At 39.3% G+C, this 18,932-nt stretch overlaps 1 protein-coding gene across 1 annotated transcript in view; it reads right to left on the reverse strand.

The window, feature by feature from the left end:
- Positions 1-247: 247 nt before the first annotated feature.
- FAS (Fas cell surface death receptor) overlaps positions 248-18,932 on the reverse strand; it is a 44,283-nt gene continuing 25,598 nt past the window's right edge. Inside the window, exons 2-9 of the mRNA XM_066243526.1 lie at positions 17,979-18,141; positions 10,259-10,396; positions 8,453-8,561; positions 5,856-5,914; positions 5,628-5,699; positions 4,406-4,470; positions 3,453-3,477; positions 248-2,330 (exon numbers count right to left, since the gene is read on the reverse strand). Of these exons, the coding sequence (XP_066099623.1) occupies positions 1,993-2,330; positions 3,453-3,477; positions 4,406-4,470; positions 5,628-5,699; positions 5,856-5,914; positions 8,453-8,561; positions 10,259-10,396; positions 17,979-18,141 (969 nt within the window). The 3' untranslated portion in view covers positions 248-1,992. The remainder of the gene's footprint in view (positions 2,331-3,452; positions 3,478-4,405; positions 4,471-5,627; positions 5,700-5,855; positions 5,915-8,452; positions 8,562-10,258; positions 10,397-17,978; positions 18,142-18,932) is intronic.

The following is an 18,932-nucleotide window of genomic DNA, read 5'->3' on the forward strand; positions in this document are numbered from 1 at the left end:
AAAAAAAGGTAAAAAAAAATAAATAATAGTATATTGTTTGAGAGGGATTTTCTTGGCAGTAACAGCTTATGAAGGAAATTAACTACTAAAAGGTATTTAAAGAGGCCTCCTGAGAGGACAAAGAAAGCATTGAAAACTCATAAACAGGTTACATTTAGCTGTAGTTAGAGAAAATGGAAACGAACAAACAAACAAAAAGGCAAGGCCTTTACTAAAAAGAGACAACCAGAAATACCAAACACGTGATTTTAATTAAATAGTTTTACCTGTACTTGACATTTTCAAAGATAAGGAGGAAAAGAATCTTCCATCAACAGAAGCTCTTCAGGTAGTTAGTTCCACGTACCTATTTCAGTTTATAAATGTCATCATTGTATAGCTACACATATAAATAGTATTTATTAAAATTCACATTAATAGACATTTTCTGAAGTGTTTTGAATGTCAAAGGGAGGAGGTGGCCGTGTGGAGAGGGGCCTGTTTGACTAAGAAGCTGCAGGAAACAACAAGAATGAGCCCTAAAGCCGATGATTTCGCCTTAGCTGTGGATAAGTTGCATCTGTAGCCAGAACACATGGCAAGTGCTGAATGGTTTGTGGGGGACAGGGCAAAAGAAGAATCCATCTGATCAGCTTTGGTGAGACGTGGGTTTGGGATAGGTTGCAAAACTACCTGGTGTAGGAGCAGAACTAGAAGTTTTAAGAGCAACAGTGGCTCACTGTGTTTCATAGATAGCAGTTACAGGTTTGGGAGTGTAAGGCTATCAAGATACACATCAAGAAAAAAAATTAAAGAGGTGGCAATGCTCTAGGAATACTTCCCTGATTGATGAAATGTTTTGGCACCTGAGAAGGAAGTCGATTATTTTAATTGAGTAAAATGGCACACAAGTATAAAATTTCAAGCATTATAACTTAGTTTCCATTTTCTATGTGAATTCAAAATTGAAATATTTTGCAATGAAATACCAATAATCTATGCAAACATTTTTGAAGTGGAATCTTACTTAAATTCCACTCTTAGAGGTATATGCAAGCTTTTCCTGAAGATGCTCAGAGTTGCAAACAAAGTTTACAAATATAGTAAAAATCGGCCCTGGCCGGTTGGCTCAGTGGTAGAGCATCGGCCTGGCGTGCAGGGGACCCGGGTTCGATTCCCAGCCAGGGCACATAGGAGAAGCGCCCATTTGCTTCTCCACCCCCCCCCTCTTCCTCTCTGTCTCTGTCTTCCCCTCCCGCAGCCAAGGCTCCATTGGAGCAAAGATGGCCCGGGCGCTGGGGATGGCTCCTTGGCCTCTGCCCCAGGTACTAGAGTGGCTCTGGTCGCGGCAGAGCGACGTCCCAGAGAGGCAGAGCATCGCCCCCTGGTGGGCAGAGCGTCGCCCCTGGTGGGCGTACCAGGTGGATCCCGGTCGGGCGCATGCGGGATTCTGTCTGACTATCTCTCCCCGTTTCCAGCTTCAGAAAAATACAAAAACAAACAAACAAACAAAAAACAAATATAGTAAAAATCTCCAAGTCATACCAGAGCTGGGGAGGTAATTCAGAAACAAAGTTGCCTTTTCAGTCTCTGTGACATTGCAGCAAGAGGTCATATCGTCTACTGATGCATGGATGGGGTTAGCCCGTAGACAGATCTTTGTGTTCACATACAGTGATTATGTATATATTTATAGAATCATACATTAGATACTAGGGAATGATCCCAATCTTTTGTCTTTGCAAACACTCCTACATATTTGCATATTTAACATGCCACTGCATTTATTCCTAATCATGTCTGTCTAGATTTTAAACATCCTTGAAGGCAGAACCATTAGATCCTCAAAACCTGTATATTAGCTCTACAAATCTAATACATGAGAAAAAGAAAACATACCCAGTAAAAATTCAAGCAATGCTTGTACCCAACCTCTACTAAAAACTTGTGCAAACACTCATTTTTCTTTCTATTGATTGTCTATACTCAGAACCGAGACAGTTGTTTTTTCCTTTAGACCAAGCTTTGGCTTTCATTTTCATTGTTGTAGTTAGCATTTTCCTGTTTTCTAGTATTTTCCTTTAGGACTTTGTCTTCAATTTTCTCTGCAAGAGCATGGTGACTGCTTCTTTTGAGACCTTCCATCAAGGTGCAATATGCGCCTTTCTTCCCGTGACGTTGATGCCAAGTACGGAGCATCTGGACTTTTTGTTCAGCTGTGTCGTGGGCGTTGTCATTCTTGATTTCATCTATTTTGGCTTCACTGACACCATTCTTCCGAACAAAATCTCTAACTTGATTCATTGTCATAAGCTCAGCAATAGTGCTGATATAGTCACTCAAGTCAATATCTGGGGGGGATAAAAGAGAGAGGGCGAGAATAGTCTCTGAAAATTCGTTCTTCTAAATGAAATTGCCATGACTGAAAACCATGTTTACTTCTCCTCTTATTGTATTGTATTGCAGGTTAGTCCTAGACATCTAAAAAGCTGATAAGGAAACACAAAAACAGAAACAGCCTTGACTTCTAATCCCAACTCCACCTATATTCCCGGTTATTTGCTCTGTGACCTGAGCAAGATACATAACATCTCTGTATGTTCTTTCCTCATCTATAAAAGGGATAGAAAAGATCACCTTGAACCATCTCCTATGGATCAGTGACCTACAAACTGAATAAGCAGGCAAAGAATTCATGATCATCTATCTCTGAACGACAGCTCAAAAAAGAGAACTGAGCCTGACCAGGCGGTGGCGCAGTGGATAGAGCGTCGGACTGGGATGCAGAGGACCCAGGTTCGAGACCCCGAGGTCGCCAGCTTGAGCATGGGCTCATCTGGTTTGAGCAAAAGCCCACCAGCTTGAACCCAAGGTCACTGGCTCCAGCAAAGGGTTACTGGGTCTGCTGAAGGCCCGTGGTCAAGGCACATATGAGAAAGCAATCAATGAACAACTGAGGTGTTACAACGAAAAACTAATGATTGATGCTTCTCATCTCTCCATTCCTGTCTGTCTGTCCCTGTCTATCCCTCTCTCTGATTCACTCTATCTCTGTAAAATAAATAAATAAATAAATAAATAAATAAATAAATAGAACCGAGGAGAATCATAAGCTGATTCTCACGACTGAGCTGTAATAAACCAAAAATAACAGAGTCTACAATTCAGATTAACATCTAAGTCAGTTTAGGCAGGAGTTTTTTAATACACCAAAATGTTTGTAAAGGGAAATTGTCCTAAGGCTCAGAATATAGTGTCTTATTGCTGCCTGATTTATTTCTATCTAGGAATATTAGTTATACATTTAAACAAAGTGCCTGAAAAACCCTTGGTAGTGAGCAAGAAGAACTGTAAGCTCAAGGAATAGCAAGACCTCACAATATGTCATTGCCAATAATGACATTATTTTACTCTAAAATTAGCCTTACTCCCATGGAAGCCATCTCTATGAAATGAAATGATAAAAACCTTACCTGCTACAGGCACTGGGGCCATTTCCTGGGGAGAAAAAAATATGGAGGAAGAGAGAAAAATAAATACATATTTAGGATAGTTTAAATGCAATCTTTTAATTTTTCCTTAATACTAAAGGAAGTACAATCAGTTGCTTGATATACATAATTAGCTAGACGACGTGATTAAGAAGGAGTTATCCATCAAATTTTTATTCTGAAAGGTTCCAGAATTGCCAGGCACTAAAGAATGTTGGCTTATTTTTTACACAGCCAAGGAACCCAGCGAATTTGTGGAATGTGTTGAATGTATGTTTCATACAGACTCATGAAAACAAACATAACAAACACAGTCATCAACAACCCTCTAAACTGTAACTAATCTTATTTCTGATGTGAGAAAATGATTTAAACTGAAATTATTTTGTACTATATTGCTTTTAGGAACCCTACCTCCCACTGAGTCCTGGCCCCAAATGAGGAAAGCTGTATTTCTGAAGCGAACGGTTTTTCTTCCCTGTGTAACTTTTGTGATTTGAAATGCTTTGATCCCATGTGAGGAAAAAAAAAATACATATGGTAAGAACGACAGTAATAAGTGGCTAGAGAAAGCTGAGCTGTGCCTTTGTAACGGGCTTGAAGAGCTGCCTCAGTGCCTGGCTCGCACACCGAGTCCGCGCTCTAGTGAAGGCGGCGTCTGCGGTTTCTCTGCAGGGACAGGGACACACCAACGCGGAACACGCCGCTTGGCCACCTCCTTTTTACAACTCGTTTTGAGCACCCTCCACTAAGTCCTTTGATAACTCTTTTATAAACTGGGCATCTATCCTAATTACCTTTGGATGCCCTCTACCATATGCACACACACACACACACACACAATAAATGTTTGGTTTTTTAAAAAGTTAAGTAAAAAGTTGAATGACTACTTTCCCTAAGTTTTTAGGAGAGCTGATGCACATTTCAACACTTACCGTATTTATATTTGAAGGTGTAGGTGTATAGTGACCATTATTCTTCCAGTACTTTCTTTTCACCCCTAGAAGATTAAAGAATCTTCTATCAGCCTTGTAGGAAGCACTACTCTCACACTAGAGAAGTGTGAGGAGAGATTCATTGATATTTATGGTGACCAAACACCCCGAGAGATAGCATTGTTCAGATTACGGGTAATTTTACCCCATCAGGTCAACTGTTCTAGAGATATGCTACATTTTAATTGGAACATCCAATTATCTCAAACTGGTCTAGCCTAAAGCTGGCATTTGACTTATGGCATGGTAGCACCATGTCCTCTCAGCAGCTTGGAGCTGGATGTCATGGCTACAGCAGGGTATAGAGGCACAGGGTATGGAAAGTGGACATCAACTTTCATGGTGTGGCATTGAACATCCAGAAATTCCTGTGCATGCTCTCACAAATAGGCCAAGTATACACACTCAATGAATATATGCCTTGAAGTCAGTATGAGACGGAAGAAAGGAATCCGTAAAACTGCAGACATGGTATAGTGCTTAAATACAGAGTATGTATTTTTAGCTTAACAACCTCTAAAGGCAAGGCAACCTCTATCTTCAGCTAAAGACACAGAGACTTATTCCAACCAAGAAGGAAAAATTGAATGTTTCAGAGTGATTGAAAGTTGCACCTGTGTTTTATTGATGATTTAAAGGGATTTTTCTAGAGTAATTATGGTTATACCAATTTTGGCTTATCTGCTAATTTTACTAAGTAACCCTTGCATAAAAATGTATTGCACAGTATTTTAAATTATGGTGAAGAAATACTAAAAAAATAGAGTTTGGACAAGGGTGAGGAGGCACAAAGAGGGATGATTTATCGAGGGTCCCCTGCAATGCCTTTTCCAGGGAGGCCCTGGCTCCTTGTGTTCTCCTCATGCACGAGGCAAGCCTGACGAACAGTGCACTTGGCAAACTTGGCTGCTGCCTGAATGGAAACAGAGGGAGGATGGTAATACCCACTCAGCGCCCCTAAATGGTTGCTCAGAAACAGTAGCTGAGAGATAATGTAATATAGTCTCATCAGCTTTCATGAGTGCATTTAGTGGCAGGAATTAAAGATACACTAGAGCGAGCTAGCTACCTGGTAGAAGTTTTCTTATAGGTAGGAGACGGGGGGAATTCTTTGAACAAGTACTTTCCAAGTTATTTCAATTTGAACAAAATAGGAACTTACAGCAAATTATCAGCAGTCCAGTTATTGGAATCAGGATCAGGAGCCATAACCACCGTAAGTCAGGTCCAGATCCTATAGATTGGAATATTGAACATTTTACATGAAAATAAGCAGTGTTTAAGATTAAACAAAATACTTTCAAAGAATCAAAAGGGACTGGCTTTTCTTCAAATTTTACTGTGGGAATAAGGAAAAAGGAGAGTATACTCATTTAAAAATAATAATAACCTTCTTTACATATGGTGTCGTTGGTCGGTGTGCAATTCTCAATGGTTCCGTGTTCACACCTAGAAAGAAATATAGAAGAAATTAAAAAGCCTAATGAACTGACTCCTTGACCATTTTCAATAACACACTATAAATATGGGACCATTTTACTCATTTCACATCTCTGGCAAATATATTTCAAAAATATTTCCAGACTGACATCTAAAGCTGGTATAAATTTGTAACATAATTTGGATGTTTGTATGGATAAAGAATGACTATGTTTTAAAATACCTAGAGTTAAAGGAAGGTAAATAAAGTAATATAAGAAATCGTAATATCGACATATAAGAAAAAGATCCTAAAATAAACTTAAAATTGGTAATAAACTGTGCTTTTAAAATACTAGATGACAATCATAAACCACCAAAAGCAGTTTCAAAGTAGTTCCACAGAACAGTAAAAATGGCCAGACAATAGCCACTGCCCATGATGCCACTGAGGGGGCTGACTCAGCTGGCCCTTAGAGGTTTCCTCTTTTAACATCAAATGGTGCTCAGGGCACTCAAAAGGTTCCTGTGGGTTTTCTTCAGACGGTCAAGCACTGACAGTCAGGTTGTCTGAATTAAAGCGTGGTTCTGTCCACTATATAACTAGGTGAGCTTGAGCAAGTCACTTAACCACCATGAACCTGCTTTCTCACCAATAACAAGAATATTACACGCTTGAAGGGTTTATGGTGAGAAGAAAATTAAGTCAAGATTAGGAAGTATTTAGAATTACTAGTATGGTTAGTATTTGCCTTACAGGAGTCCCTCCCCTCACCCCCAATTCCTATTTATTCTATCATCATGAGGGCTGTCTCGACACTTGGGGCTAGAAAGAAGAGGCTAGGTTAAGTGCACATGCCTTAAACTTCTTCCAGTAAATAAGAGACATCAGGCAAGTTTAAGGAGAAGCACATTGATATAATCTCAATTATATTTATATGTATGCAAAGCAATGTCTTACAAAACAAAAGCTATTTTTTATAACACATATTACATATTTCTTATCTTCACAGAAATGAGGCCAATAGGACAAGTGATAATTATCTGCATCCCAATGAGTGAGGAAACAGAAGCTCAGAGAGGTTAAGTGATCTGCTCAAATTCACTCAGTTAATCAGAAAAAGTGAGATGCACAATCAAGGTTGTTAACTTAGGGTCAAAACCCAAGCTCTTTAGCGTGAAAGGCAAGGTCCTTCATAACTGGGCCCTGGCTTCTTTTCCCTCTTCCCGCACTCCAGCCGGATACCCTGTTCTCCACAGCATCCTCCGTCTCTTTGTCGCTGCTGTTTCCCTGCCTGAAATGTATTTTAGATCTATGTACACTGATTTCCAGACTCAAGCCTTTTCGTATCTTCACTGTATCTCCCCAGGCAGGGTGGGAAGGTTTTATAGAACACGCAACACCCTAGGCACGGACCTCTTCTGATGCTTGCCACATGATGTTGGCTCAGTAACCATGCACTTTTTGACTCTCTGCTTCTAGCCTGAGAGTTTTGATGCCAGGAATGTGTCTTGCTCATATTGTTAGCTTAGGCAGTCAGTGGTGTCAAGCACATAGGAGGTGTTCAATACATGTTTGGATGTAACCAGGAATAAATATGTTATATTACTGACTTACTGATATTAGTCTGACAAGCCATAAAATAGAGCTAAGTGAGAATGTACTAACAAAGTAAGCTTATAAAAGAATTTATGTAAAATGTTAAATCCAGTTTGTTGCTCTTATAACCACAATTCAATATTTCCAATTTAGTGATCGCAGTTATGTATGCTGTAACAAATCAAATGTATATAATCAGTTCTGTACTTTCATCTCTGACCAAGCTCTCATGAAAGTTAAAATGCCTGTTCCCCTCTGGCTAATGCACAGCAAGGGTTAATACCCGAACGAGAATAAGCATAATGGGAGATATGTGCGTGTTTGCTTCCCCCTCCTTCTGCTGCTCTCACCACACGGAGGCTTCCAGTTCTGATTCCTTTCAAGGAAAACCTGTTCCTCTCCAAGAATAAGGAATAATTCTGACAATGAATCACAGACATCCAGCTGATGCACTTCAAGAATTAACATCAAAATGGGAAGAATGAATCTTCAGTCCCCCTTCTCTCTCTCCCATCACACTGCTGATAAGGCCAAGAGAACCATGGAAGTCCAGCCAGCCATGTCGATAAGGACTCCCCTCCCTCAAGAGAAACAGCATCAGCCTTCCCCTAGGGGTTCCCTCAATCCCTCAGGTAAACTGGCTAAGGCATTTGAGCTAGAAAATGGGTTTTCGAGGACAGGAGTTCCCTAGTTTTCTCAGGTGACCAGCATTTGAATAACCTCTTCTCTTTGCACCAGCACCTGTGCTACAATTATTTAATGTTTGTGGTGACAAGCAGCCAGACCTGTGGGTCATTTTTCTGGTGACATGGAGATCGAATGCCTGAATAATCAAATGGTTATCTAGTTGTTTGGAGGTAAAGCAAGACTAGAACCCAAATTTTTGACTCTCAGTCAGTTTTTCTTCCCTTGAGGAAGACATCTCTCAAAGTATATCTTGTGTTTTAATGAGACAGATTAAAACTTACGTGCGGCAAGGGCTACAGTGTTCGCATTCAGAAGTGTCACAAAAAAAGTTTGATTTACATCTGCACTTGGTATTCTGGGTCTTGGTACAGTTTTTTTCCACTTCTAAGCCTAGAAAACCAATGCAGACAATTAGTTGTAACAGCTAGTTATACACTGACAATGAAAATGATGAGTAGGAGCTGTATAGATTTTTTGAGATCCACTACTTATATGAGCAGTCACACCATCATACCTTTACTAATATAACTAGTATTTAAATGCAAAACAGACAACTGCAAGTTGTAATGATTGAAACCATTTAGCAGAGTTTTAAGTAGATAGACCAGTGGTAGTCAACCTGGTCCCTACTGCCCACTAGTGGGTGTTCCAGCTTTCATGGTGGGCGGTAGCGGAGCAACCAAAATATAAATAAAAAGATAGATTTAACTACAGTAAGTTGTTTTATAAAGATTTATTCTGCCAAACTTGGCGAAAATATGACATAAAATACTTGGTAAGTAATTATTATAATATATGCTTTAACTTGCTGTAACTCTGCTTTATAAATTTTATGAAGTAAAGTTTATTTATAAAGTAAAGTTACTTCCCTACTTTATAAATCACCATTACTGTGGAACCGGTGGGCAGTTAGAAAATTTTACTACTAATAGAGATATAAAAGTGGGCGGTAGGTATAAAAAGGTTGACTACCCCTGGGATAGACAATCCAGCAATCAAGACAAGCCCACCTTCGCTTGATCTAGTCAAGCAGACCAATGCCAAAGCCCTTTTCCTTAGCGATTTTGATTTAATTGGTCTAATGTGGGACCTAAACATTGGCATTTTTCATAGTTTCCTATGTGATTCTAATGTACAGCTATGGTTGAGAAACAATGCATTAGAGCTTGAATAGAGACACTTAAAACACATGTCCAGAGATTTTTTTTTAATATATATTTTATTTATTTAAAAATTTTTTTTTTACAGAGACAGAGAGTCAGAGAGAGGGATAGACAGGGACAGACAGACAGGAACGGAGAGAGATGAGAAGCATCAATTATTAGTTTTTCATTGCGCGTTGCGACACCTTAGTTGTTCGTTGATTGCTTTCTCATATGTGCCTTCAGCAGACCCAGTAACCCTTTGCTGGAGCCAGGGACCTTGGGTTCAAGCTGGTGGGCTTTTTTTGCTCAAACCAGATGAGCCGGTGCTCAAGCTGGCGACCTCGGGGTCTCGAACCTGGGTCCTCTGCATCCCAGTCCGACGCTCTATCCACTGTGCCACCACCTGGTCAGGCAGATTTCTTGATGTCAAACGAAACCAGGAGTACTTCTGGTATATTTTAATCTGAGCCTCAAAATAGATTGGGATATTCATTGAAATTCAGGAGCCCAGTTGAAATCATTAGGACCAACCAGGTACCCAAAGAAGGTGAAACACACCAGCCATCTCTCGGGATTCTCTGTCCTTGGAGTTGAAGATTTCTAAGTTCTTTCTGGCCATGAACGAGAGCCAGTACACAAGCATAAACTGAGGCAGAAAAAAAAGGTTCTGCAGTTTTGATGAGAACTAATTAAATCTGTTCATAGGATTTATATTTAGTCAGTCTCCTACATCTGAGAGGATTGCCTAGACTTGACTCTTAAGTGTCTAAACCAGTGATTAGTTCAGTACCTGGTGCTGCTTCACCCCAGTAAGCTCAGCCTGTCCCTTTCTGTATACCAACTAGCACCAGAGGAAAAGGCTCCCATTTTCAATTGGATTATAAGTGATTCTACATAGAGCACCACAACTGTTCTCTTTCCATTGCTTTTAAAGACACTTACCATGTTCTCCATCACAAGTTCTACATCTTCTGCATTTATCAGAGTAATGGTGCCTGTCTGTGTACTCCTTCCCTTCTAGGCAGGACACACAGACTAGTTTTTGCCCATCAGCAGTGCAGTCTCCAGATTTCCGTTCCCCTGCCAAGGAAAAAAAGGAGCAAGTGTTTGAACAAAAAAGTATGAGAAGTGTGCGGGCATGGCAATAAAAACACTGCTAAAACAGGGGTATTAGGCTAATGAACTATACAGACAGTGGGGGAGATGGTTATTGTAAAAATCATGTCAAGGGACAGAAAGTCTCCCAATACAAAAGCTGAAAGAGTGACTAAAGGAATATTTTTACAGAAATAGGATGAATAACAATAGGAACATGTAATGGGGGGGGGGGGAAGAGGCTAGAATGACCAAATGCGCTGGAAAAGCTGCCTTTACTAACTTTTTGGTGGGGGAGGGGAGAGATTAGTAGGTGGAAATGGCTGCCACTGGACACTGAGACATAAACATGCACCTTGCTCTGGCTTCTCATTTTATTTTCCAAAGTCCACAGATCCTGATAAGAGAGTACAGTGTAAGGAAAAGGGCTTTTTTTTTAGTGGGAGTAGGAGAGATACAGAGACAAATCCAACCAGCAAACCCATCTGGGGTCAATGCTCTGCCCATCTGAAGTTGCATTGGCAACTGAGCTATTTTTAGCAGCTGAGGCAGAGGCTCCAGCGCCCAGGGCCTACATGCTGAATCAATTGAGCCATGGCTGTGGGAGGGGAAGAGAGAGAGAAGAGGGAGGGAGAAGGGAGTAGAAGCAGATGGTTGCCTTTCCTGTGTGCCCTGACCAGGAATCAAACCTGGGACATTTACATGCCTGGTCGATGCTCTACAACTGAGCCGACCAGGACTTTTAAAGTTCTAAAGACCTTGGTCAAATCTTTAGTATCCCTGTGATCTTTAATAAAATAATCTCTCTGAACCTACATTTCTCCATGCATATGATGGACATAGTAATACCTCTCTTGCATTGCTGCCAGGACTGCACAGGTCCTGCCTACTAAATGCTCATAGTCCCTCTTCTCTCCCTTTCTCTCTATTCATTTGCCATTAAGGGTCAGAGTATGCTTTGATGAACAGGCATGAACATATTTATAACAAAATCTGTCATAAGATTTATTATCTTAATGCACACAATTTCAAATAATATTTGCTTTCATTTACTTTAACAATAAAACAAGTTATTATACTGCTGTTAGTGTTATACAACAATGCCTTCTCCTGGAAATTTTTTTAAACAAGTGTTTATTAAAGGCCTATTGTGTTCCAGGCATTTTTATAGGAGCTGGAGCACTTACAAAAATGTGCAGGGGAAGCTAAGAGAAAAGCATGACTAATGACTAATGGCTAATGGTATAATTAATTGAGAACAATAAGCAAAGTCTAATCTGCCTTTCTCACATGCACAAACCAACATAATTTCTGCTGTCCTTTCTAGGTACATGACTTGCTTAACCTCACAGCATTCTTTTAGATCAAACAAAATACAGTGGTACCTTGAGATATGAGCAGACCAACATACAAAAAAAATTTTTAAGATACGAGCTGTGACTCTGTCTGTATTTTTTGTTTAAGATCCGAGCAAAATTCCAAGATATGAGTCATGATTTGGGAAGCTGCCGCTAGTTGGCGCGTTGGCTCATGGGTCCAGTATTGGCAGCACAACACCAGCATCTCGTTCTTTCTCATGTGTTACCCGCAGAAACAAGTCAAATCTTGTGTGCTATACCTGTTCTTGCATCGTTTTTGCATTTTTTACTAACATTTTGTGTGCTATCATGGGACTGAAGAAAGTGAATGTAAAGGACAGTGGTGAGAAGAAGAAGAGAATGATGTCGATAGAAGTAAAGCAAGAAATAATAGAAAAGCATGAGCGTGGTGTACAAGTGATTGAACTGGCAAGGCTGTACGACTGCAATACATCTACAATTTGTACCATCCTTAAACAAAAGGATGCCATCAAAAGCGCAAGTCCAGCAAAAGGAACTACAATTCTGTCCCAATTAAGGACAAATATCCATGAAGAAATGGAGAAGCTTCTGCTAGTGTGGGTGAAAGAGAAAGAGCTGGCAGGAGATACAGTGACAGAGACTGTAATATGAGAAAAGGCACATACAGCTACTTGAAGAAAGAACCATCAACATCAGAAGAGGCAACAGAAGATACGTTTAAGGCAAGTCACTGCTGGTTTGAAAATTTCAAGAGATCTGGCATCCACTCGGTAGTGAGGCATGGTGAAGCTGCGAGTGCTGACGTTAGGGCAGCTGAGGAGTACATCGCACGTTTTGCTGAGCTTATCGCAAAGGAAGGCTACATCTCCCAACAGGTGTTCAACTGTGATGAAACAGGATTATTTTGGAAAAAATGCCCTGGAGGACTTTCATCACCGCAGAGAAGAAGAAGCTGCCAAACCATAAACCCATGAAGGACCGTCTGACCCTTGCATTGTGTGCAAATGCTAGTGGTGACTGTAAAGTAAAGCCACTGCTAGTGTATCATTCCAAAAATCCTCTAGCCTTTACGATTCACAAGATTCTTTTTTTTTTTTTTTTTTGTATTTTTCTGAAGCTGGAAACGGGGAGAGACAGTCAGACAGACTTCCGCATGCGCCCGACTGGGATCCACCTGGCACGCCCACCAAGGGCAACGCTCTGCCCACCAGGGGGCGATGCTCTGCCCCTCCGGGGCATTGCTTTGCTGTGACCAGAGCCACTCCAGCACCTGGGGCAGAGGCCAAGGAGCCATCCCCAGCGCCCGGGCCATCTTTGCTCCAATGGAGCCTTGGCTGCAGGAGGGGAAGAGAGAGATAGAGAGGAAGGAGGGGGGGTGGAGAAGTAAATGGGCGCTTCTCCTGTGTGCCCTGGCCGGGAATCGAACCCGGGTCCCCTGCACGCCAGGCCGACACTCTACCGCTGAGCCAACCAGCCAGAGCCAAGATTCACAAGATTCTTAAAGAAAAACTGCAGGTTATGTGGCACACCAAGGCTAGGGCATGGGTTACGCGGCAGTTTTTTATTGAATGGGTAAATCTCGTCTTTGGTCCTGCAGTGAATAAATATCTTCAAGAAAATAAACTCCCGATGAAAGCATTACTAATCCTTGATAATGCTCCAGCCCACCCACCTGGTCTTGAAGATGACATTCTTGATGAGTTCAAATTCGTGAAAGTCCTCTACCTCCCACCCAACATGACTTCAATTTTGCAACTTATGGATCAGCAGGTCATTTCCAACTTTAAAGAGTTTTACACAAAGCACTTGTTCCGCCGTTGCTTTGAGGTGACTGAGAATACAATTCTAACCCTCTGAGAGTTTTGGAAAGATCACTACAACATCATGATATGTTTACGCATTATTGACTTGGCATGGCAAGAGGTTACAAGAAGAACCTTGAACTCGGCATAGAAAAAGTTATGGCCTGATGCTGTTGCAGACAGGGACTTTGAAGGATTCGAACCAGAGACCAAGACCAAGGTAGAAGTGTTGGAGGAGACTGTGTCCTTCAGAAAGTTGATAGGTCTGGAGGTAGATGAGGGTGATGTAAACGAGCTCATTGAGGAACATGAGGAAGAACTCTCAACTGAGGAGTTGATGGAGCTACAGATGATGCAACATACGGAGCTTCTGCAAGAGATTCAGTCTGAGGAGGAGGGTAGTAGTTAGGTAGGAGGAAGTGATTTCTACAAGGGAAATTAAAGACATGCTGGCAATGCTGGGAGAAGCTTTCAAGTTTCACTGAAAAGAAACACCAGAAAAACTTTCAACTGGTCGTGACTTCAGCACTTTTTAATGATGCTGTTTGTCACAATTTCTGTAACATTTACTTTTTAAAGGCAGGCAAAAGCAAATCTCTTTGGATAGATTTTTATTCAAAAGTCCTGCAAGTGAAAGTGTCGAAACTGCAGCCAAAAAGGCAAAAACAGGTGATGATTAAATGAAAAATACGTAATGTTAAGCTTAGGTTAAGTTTAAAGTTAAGAAAGTGCACTTTTTTACAATTAAGTTTTTGTGGTTTTTCATTTTAAGTAAAGAAAGTGCAGTTTTAGTTTTGTTTCAAGTAAAAATACCACAGTTTTAGTTTACATTTAGTGTTAAGAAAGTGCAGTTTTAGTTTACGTGTCTACAGTGCCTGCATCCCTTCCTCCCTCCCTCCTCCTCCACCATTCACCTCCATTAGCCACACTCATCTGTCTCCAAGGTAAGAATACAGTACTAAATAACACTTTTTTCTTTTATTTCATATATTTTGTTATGCATTGGTAAAGTATGCATGTGTGTTTCTTAATTAAAAACACGTCTTTTTTCATAATTTAGGATGGTTTGGGGATGTTTCACAGGGCTGGAATGGATTAAGTCTATTTCAGTTATTTTAAATGGGAGAAATTTGTTTGATATACAAGTTGATTGACTTATAAGCTCAGTTACAGAACAAATTAAACTCATATCTCAAGGTACCACTGTACTTACTGCATAATCAAATTAAACATATGATATTTTAGTAAACAGCAACAATATTCCTTCAACAGAGAAATGTAACCAAATCATGGAAACCTGGAATCTAATTCAAATACAGTACAAAGGGGCCTTATTAATTATGGCAATATTTTAAAAGAAACCAAGCCAAAGTACAATTTTATTTGCTGTGTTATTATCCTGGTTTCTAAGAGAACTGTCCTCTTTAATGGACTACCTTGCAGAATGTGTCTAGCTCAATGCCTATAGCATGACAGGGATAGAATAAATCACAGGCTTCTTTCCTCCAACGTATACAACCTAAATTTATCAAAATATAAAAAGTGAGTAGTTGTTTTCTAGAAAATAAGTTTTTAAAATACATTTTTTTCCTGAGTATAAGGTACATATGCTCACAGTGGACATTTTGGAAAAAGCAGGAAAGTACAAATAGCATCTGTATGTCAATTACCCTGAGATATTCATTGTTATCATTTTGGTGCACTCCTATACATACCAATATACACACACACACATATATATATGAGTACATGTATGTGTAATATGTATAGGTATGTGTAATATGTATATGTATATATGCATATGATATATACAATATACTGTAAAATCCTTATTGAATATGGTGATATTGCAAGGACTCTTTTGACTGGTTTATCAAAAATGTCAGTTCACTAAATAGGGAATCATTGAAAAAATACTGTATTTTATTTTAATTTATAAAGTATAGCTATATAATTATTTGCCTGTCTTGTGATGTAGAATAAAGTTATTAGAATTCCAGATTCTTTCTCACTAAAGTCACATCCAAAATACATCACCTATGACTTCATGTCTTTCTCTTGCTTTTTTCTTTCCCTTTCTTTCTTTCTTTCTTTCTTTCTTTCTTTCTTTCTTTCTTTCTTTCCCTTCCTTCCTTCCTTCCTTCCTTCCTTCCTTCCTTCCTTCCTTCCTTCCTTCCTTTCTTTCTTTCTTTCTTTCTTTCTTTCTTTCTTTCTTTCTTCTCTCTCTCCTTCCTTCCTCCCTCCCTCCCTCTCTCCCTTCCTTCCTTCTTTCCTCCCTCCCTCTCTCTCTCCCTTCCTTCCTTCTTTCCTCCTTCCCTCCCTCTCTCCCTCCCTCCTTCCCTCCCTTCCTCCTTCCTTCTTTCCTCTTTTTATCCTTCCCCCTCTCCCTCCTTCTTTCTTTTTTTAAAATTTATTTTAGAGAAAGAGGAAGGGGAAGGAAGGATGGAGGGGGAGAGAGAGAGATAAACATGAATTTTGTTGTTCCACTTATGTTTGCATTCATTGGTTGGTTTTTATAAGTGCCCTGACCGGGGATCAAACCTACAACCTTGGTGTATAGGGACAGTGCTCTAACCAACTGTGCTACTAGGCTAGGGTCCTTCCTTTCTTTTTGATGGAAAGAAAATTTAAAGACACCAATACTCTGTATGAAAGCCTTTCAAAATTCTTATGACTTTTTCAATAATTTTGCTCTCACCTCATTCATTAATTCAGTTAGCAACTCACCTTTAGTGAAGTTCTCCAAAGCATTTAAACTAGTTTTCACATAAATAAAATCTGTATTTCCTTTGTACTCATAAGCCATTGATTATATAATAATTAACTCATATATATATCTCACAACACCAATAAGCATAGACAGCTTTGGAAGCAATTTGAGTACTGATAAAAGCCTAAAATTCAACTGAAGGGAACAGAAGTGGGGAAAGAACTCAGTATGTGTCGGATGCCATCCAGGACATTTCAGAGATGGAACAGAAAGCACCAGTTCATTCAGCCAGCAGGTCAGTTACAAACCTCGTAAGGGAATTTATGTACATTGAAGATTATATTAAAAATATATCAGAAAACAAGACTTTGATTAAACATAATGTTCCAGGTTTTGAGTATTCCAAAATTTACTTAATTCTACATCATTATCATCATGAAATGCCACATATACAGTATTTTCCTTTGTTTTAGCTGTTTTCTTAAGACATTTTTCTATTAATTGATTACTGTATCGCAAGAGGCAAACTTTTTCAAGTTTTTGACCCACATATTCAAATTTTTCTTAAAAAGAAAAAGTGGCATATAAGAGTTTTTAATCTCACAAGCAAACTCACTAGGGCTGAGATCACTCCTTAAAAGAATGTAAAACAAAGCAAAACAAAAAAAGCAAACAGACAAAAATCTTTGACAATTTGATATACAGAGCATATTATCTTTGTTTTAATTTGCATTTTAAGTTTTAAAAATATGAAAGCTCTGAATTCACAGGACAAATTGGTTGTGTTTTAGCAAGTTATAAAATGGTTGTGTTTAGCAAGTTATAAGAATGGGTTAAAGTATAAAATGATTGGATTATAAGGGAGATACTCCATAAGGGTTATTAAAACCTGGGCAGAAGGCCACGTAAGATTGGTAGAATCTTATTATAAACAAGACTCATGCCTGTTTAGCAGCTTGAGTGCTAAAATCCCTGGAGGCCAACCAGAAAACCCTATCAACAATCCTTTATGGTTCTAGTAATCTGTCTCGTAAATCCAGATGTTTTCCTTTATCTTCCTGTCTTAAATCACAAAACAGCAAGACAAGATGTGTAGCTGTATGAAACAGAGTCGATTTACTCCATGCTGAAAAAGCCTGCACAATTGCATGTTGCTTAGCTTCCAATGAGCTGATGTTTCAAGGATTTCTGATCTGAAACTGGTTTGCATTTCAAAATACTGATTTTCAAAAACCGCTGGTTTTGTCGGTTGCTTTTCTAGCTCAGCTAGTCATTAAGCTGCAAAATGCAAATGTATTTTTGCAGGCTTCAGTGTCATCTAAGTGAGGGGAAGTACTAAGACACTTGCTTTCAGAGTGCTACAATTATTACGATATATTGTAATCAGTGCTGATGTGATAAGCTTTAATATCAACAAAAAAGTCTTCTTTTGCTAATGAAAAATGGAGCTAAATAGGTAACTCCTCTTATTTCAGAAGTACATATCATTTGCAAAGTATAATTATACCAACATCAAACAAGTATGATAAAGATGAATTGAACTGGTCTGGGGAAAATATATTCATAATTGTTGTCCCCCCTCACCCCCACTCCACACACACATGCAATTATTATGCAGGAGAAGCAAATGCTGTAAAAAGATTTTCTTCATTATTACTGTATGCTGGTCCTCACCCTGATTCTCACTCTAATTGCTGGATGTGTATGTAACATACCAGGAAGACACGGCAGACAGCAGTATTTGCCCTCACGGTGGCCTTCTGGACACTCAGCTTCCCTTTTAGTAACAGTCTTATTCAGTTTCAACAGCTCAGAGTTGATACCCGTCAATTGGGCATTATCACCTTTAGACAATGATCCAGGGGAAAAGGTAAGTATCTGCAAGAGAAAAGCATGAAGAGAATTTTATTGACTTCTGGACTAAGCAGCTTGGTAAGCAAGAATAAACCATCCAGACAGCTGCATTTGTCACAGGACACAGGCGGAACCAGTGTGGGACTCCACCCTCCTGCGGGCTCATCTCCAAGAAAAGGGGCCAATTCATTGAATGCCAGTCCAGATCTTAGGTTCTCCAAACCACCCTTGAAACAGTGCCATGAATAGTAGGAATCAGGGCTCTGGGTGTAAGTGTAAACACCGGCTCCTTCTTACTAGCCTAGTGACTGTGGATTAAGTAATTTATATTCTGAGTCTCTTTCTAATTATTATTCTTTATCAAGTAGAAATAATCGCTTATGGGTTTGTCACTTGAATGGAATAATGCACTTAAAGGTCTTAGCACAATTCCAATAAAATTTTCTTCACCTTTATTCAGAAAAAATGAACTTCACTTAATAAAAAACCAATCTTTAATTTATTTCTGGTTTCCTTCTTCTTGAGATAAAAGCATATAAGTCTTAGTGACAGTGTGTCAAATTGCCTCAGTTATAGACTAGAGTTCCCTAGAAAATTGAGCCCCTAAAATGGGGATAATTTCCAGTTTATTCTTTTCTCAGATTTTCTAGTACTTATTTTTTGTATCTCTATACATGAATTCAAATAATCTCTCATTTTATGTGAAGTATATAAATCGTATTGCCAAGTATCAAAAAAATTTAAACTATTAGTTCTGGATTTTTTTTCTTAAGGCCATTTTTGTTTGTTTCATGGTAAATATATTTTTGTACTCT

The sequence above is a fragment of the Saccopteryx bilineata genome, chromosome 9, assembly GCF_036850765.1.
Source record: "Saccopteryx bilineata isolate mSacBil1 chromosome 9, mSacBil1_pri_phased_curated, whole genome shotgun sequence".
NCBI lineage: Eukaryota > Metazoa > Chordata > Mammalia > Chiroptera > Emballonuridae > Saccopteryx > Saccopteryx bilineata.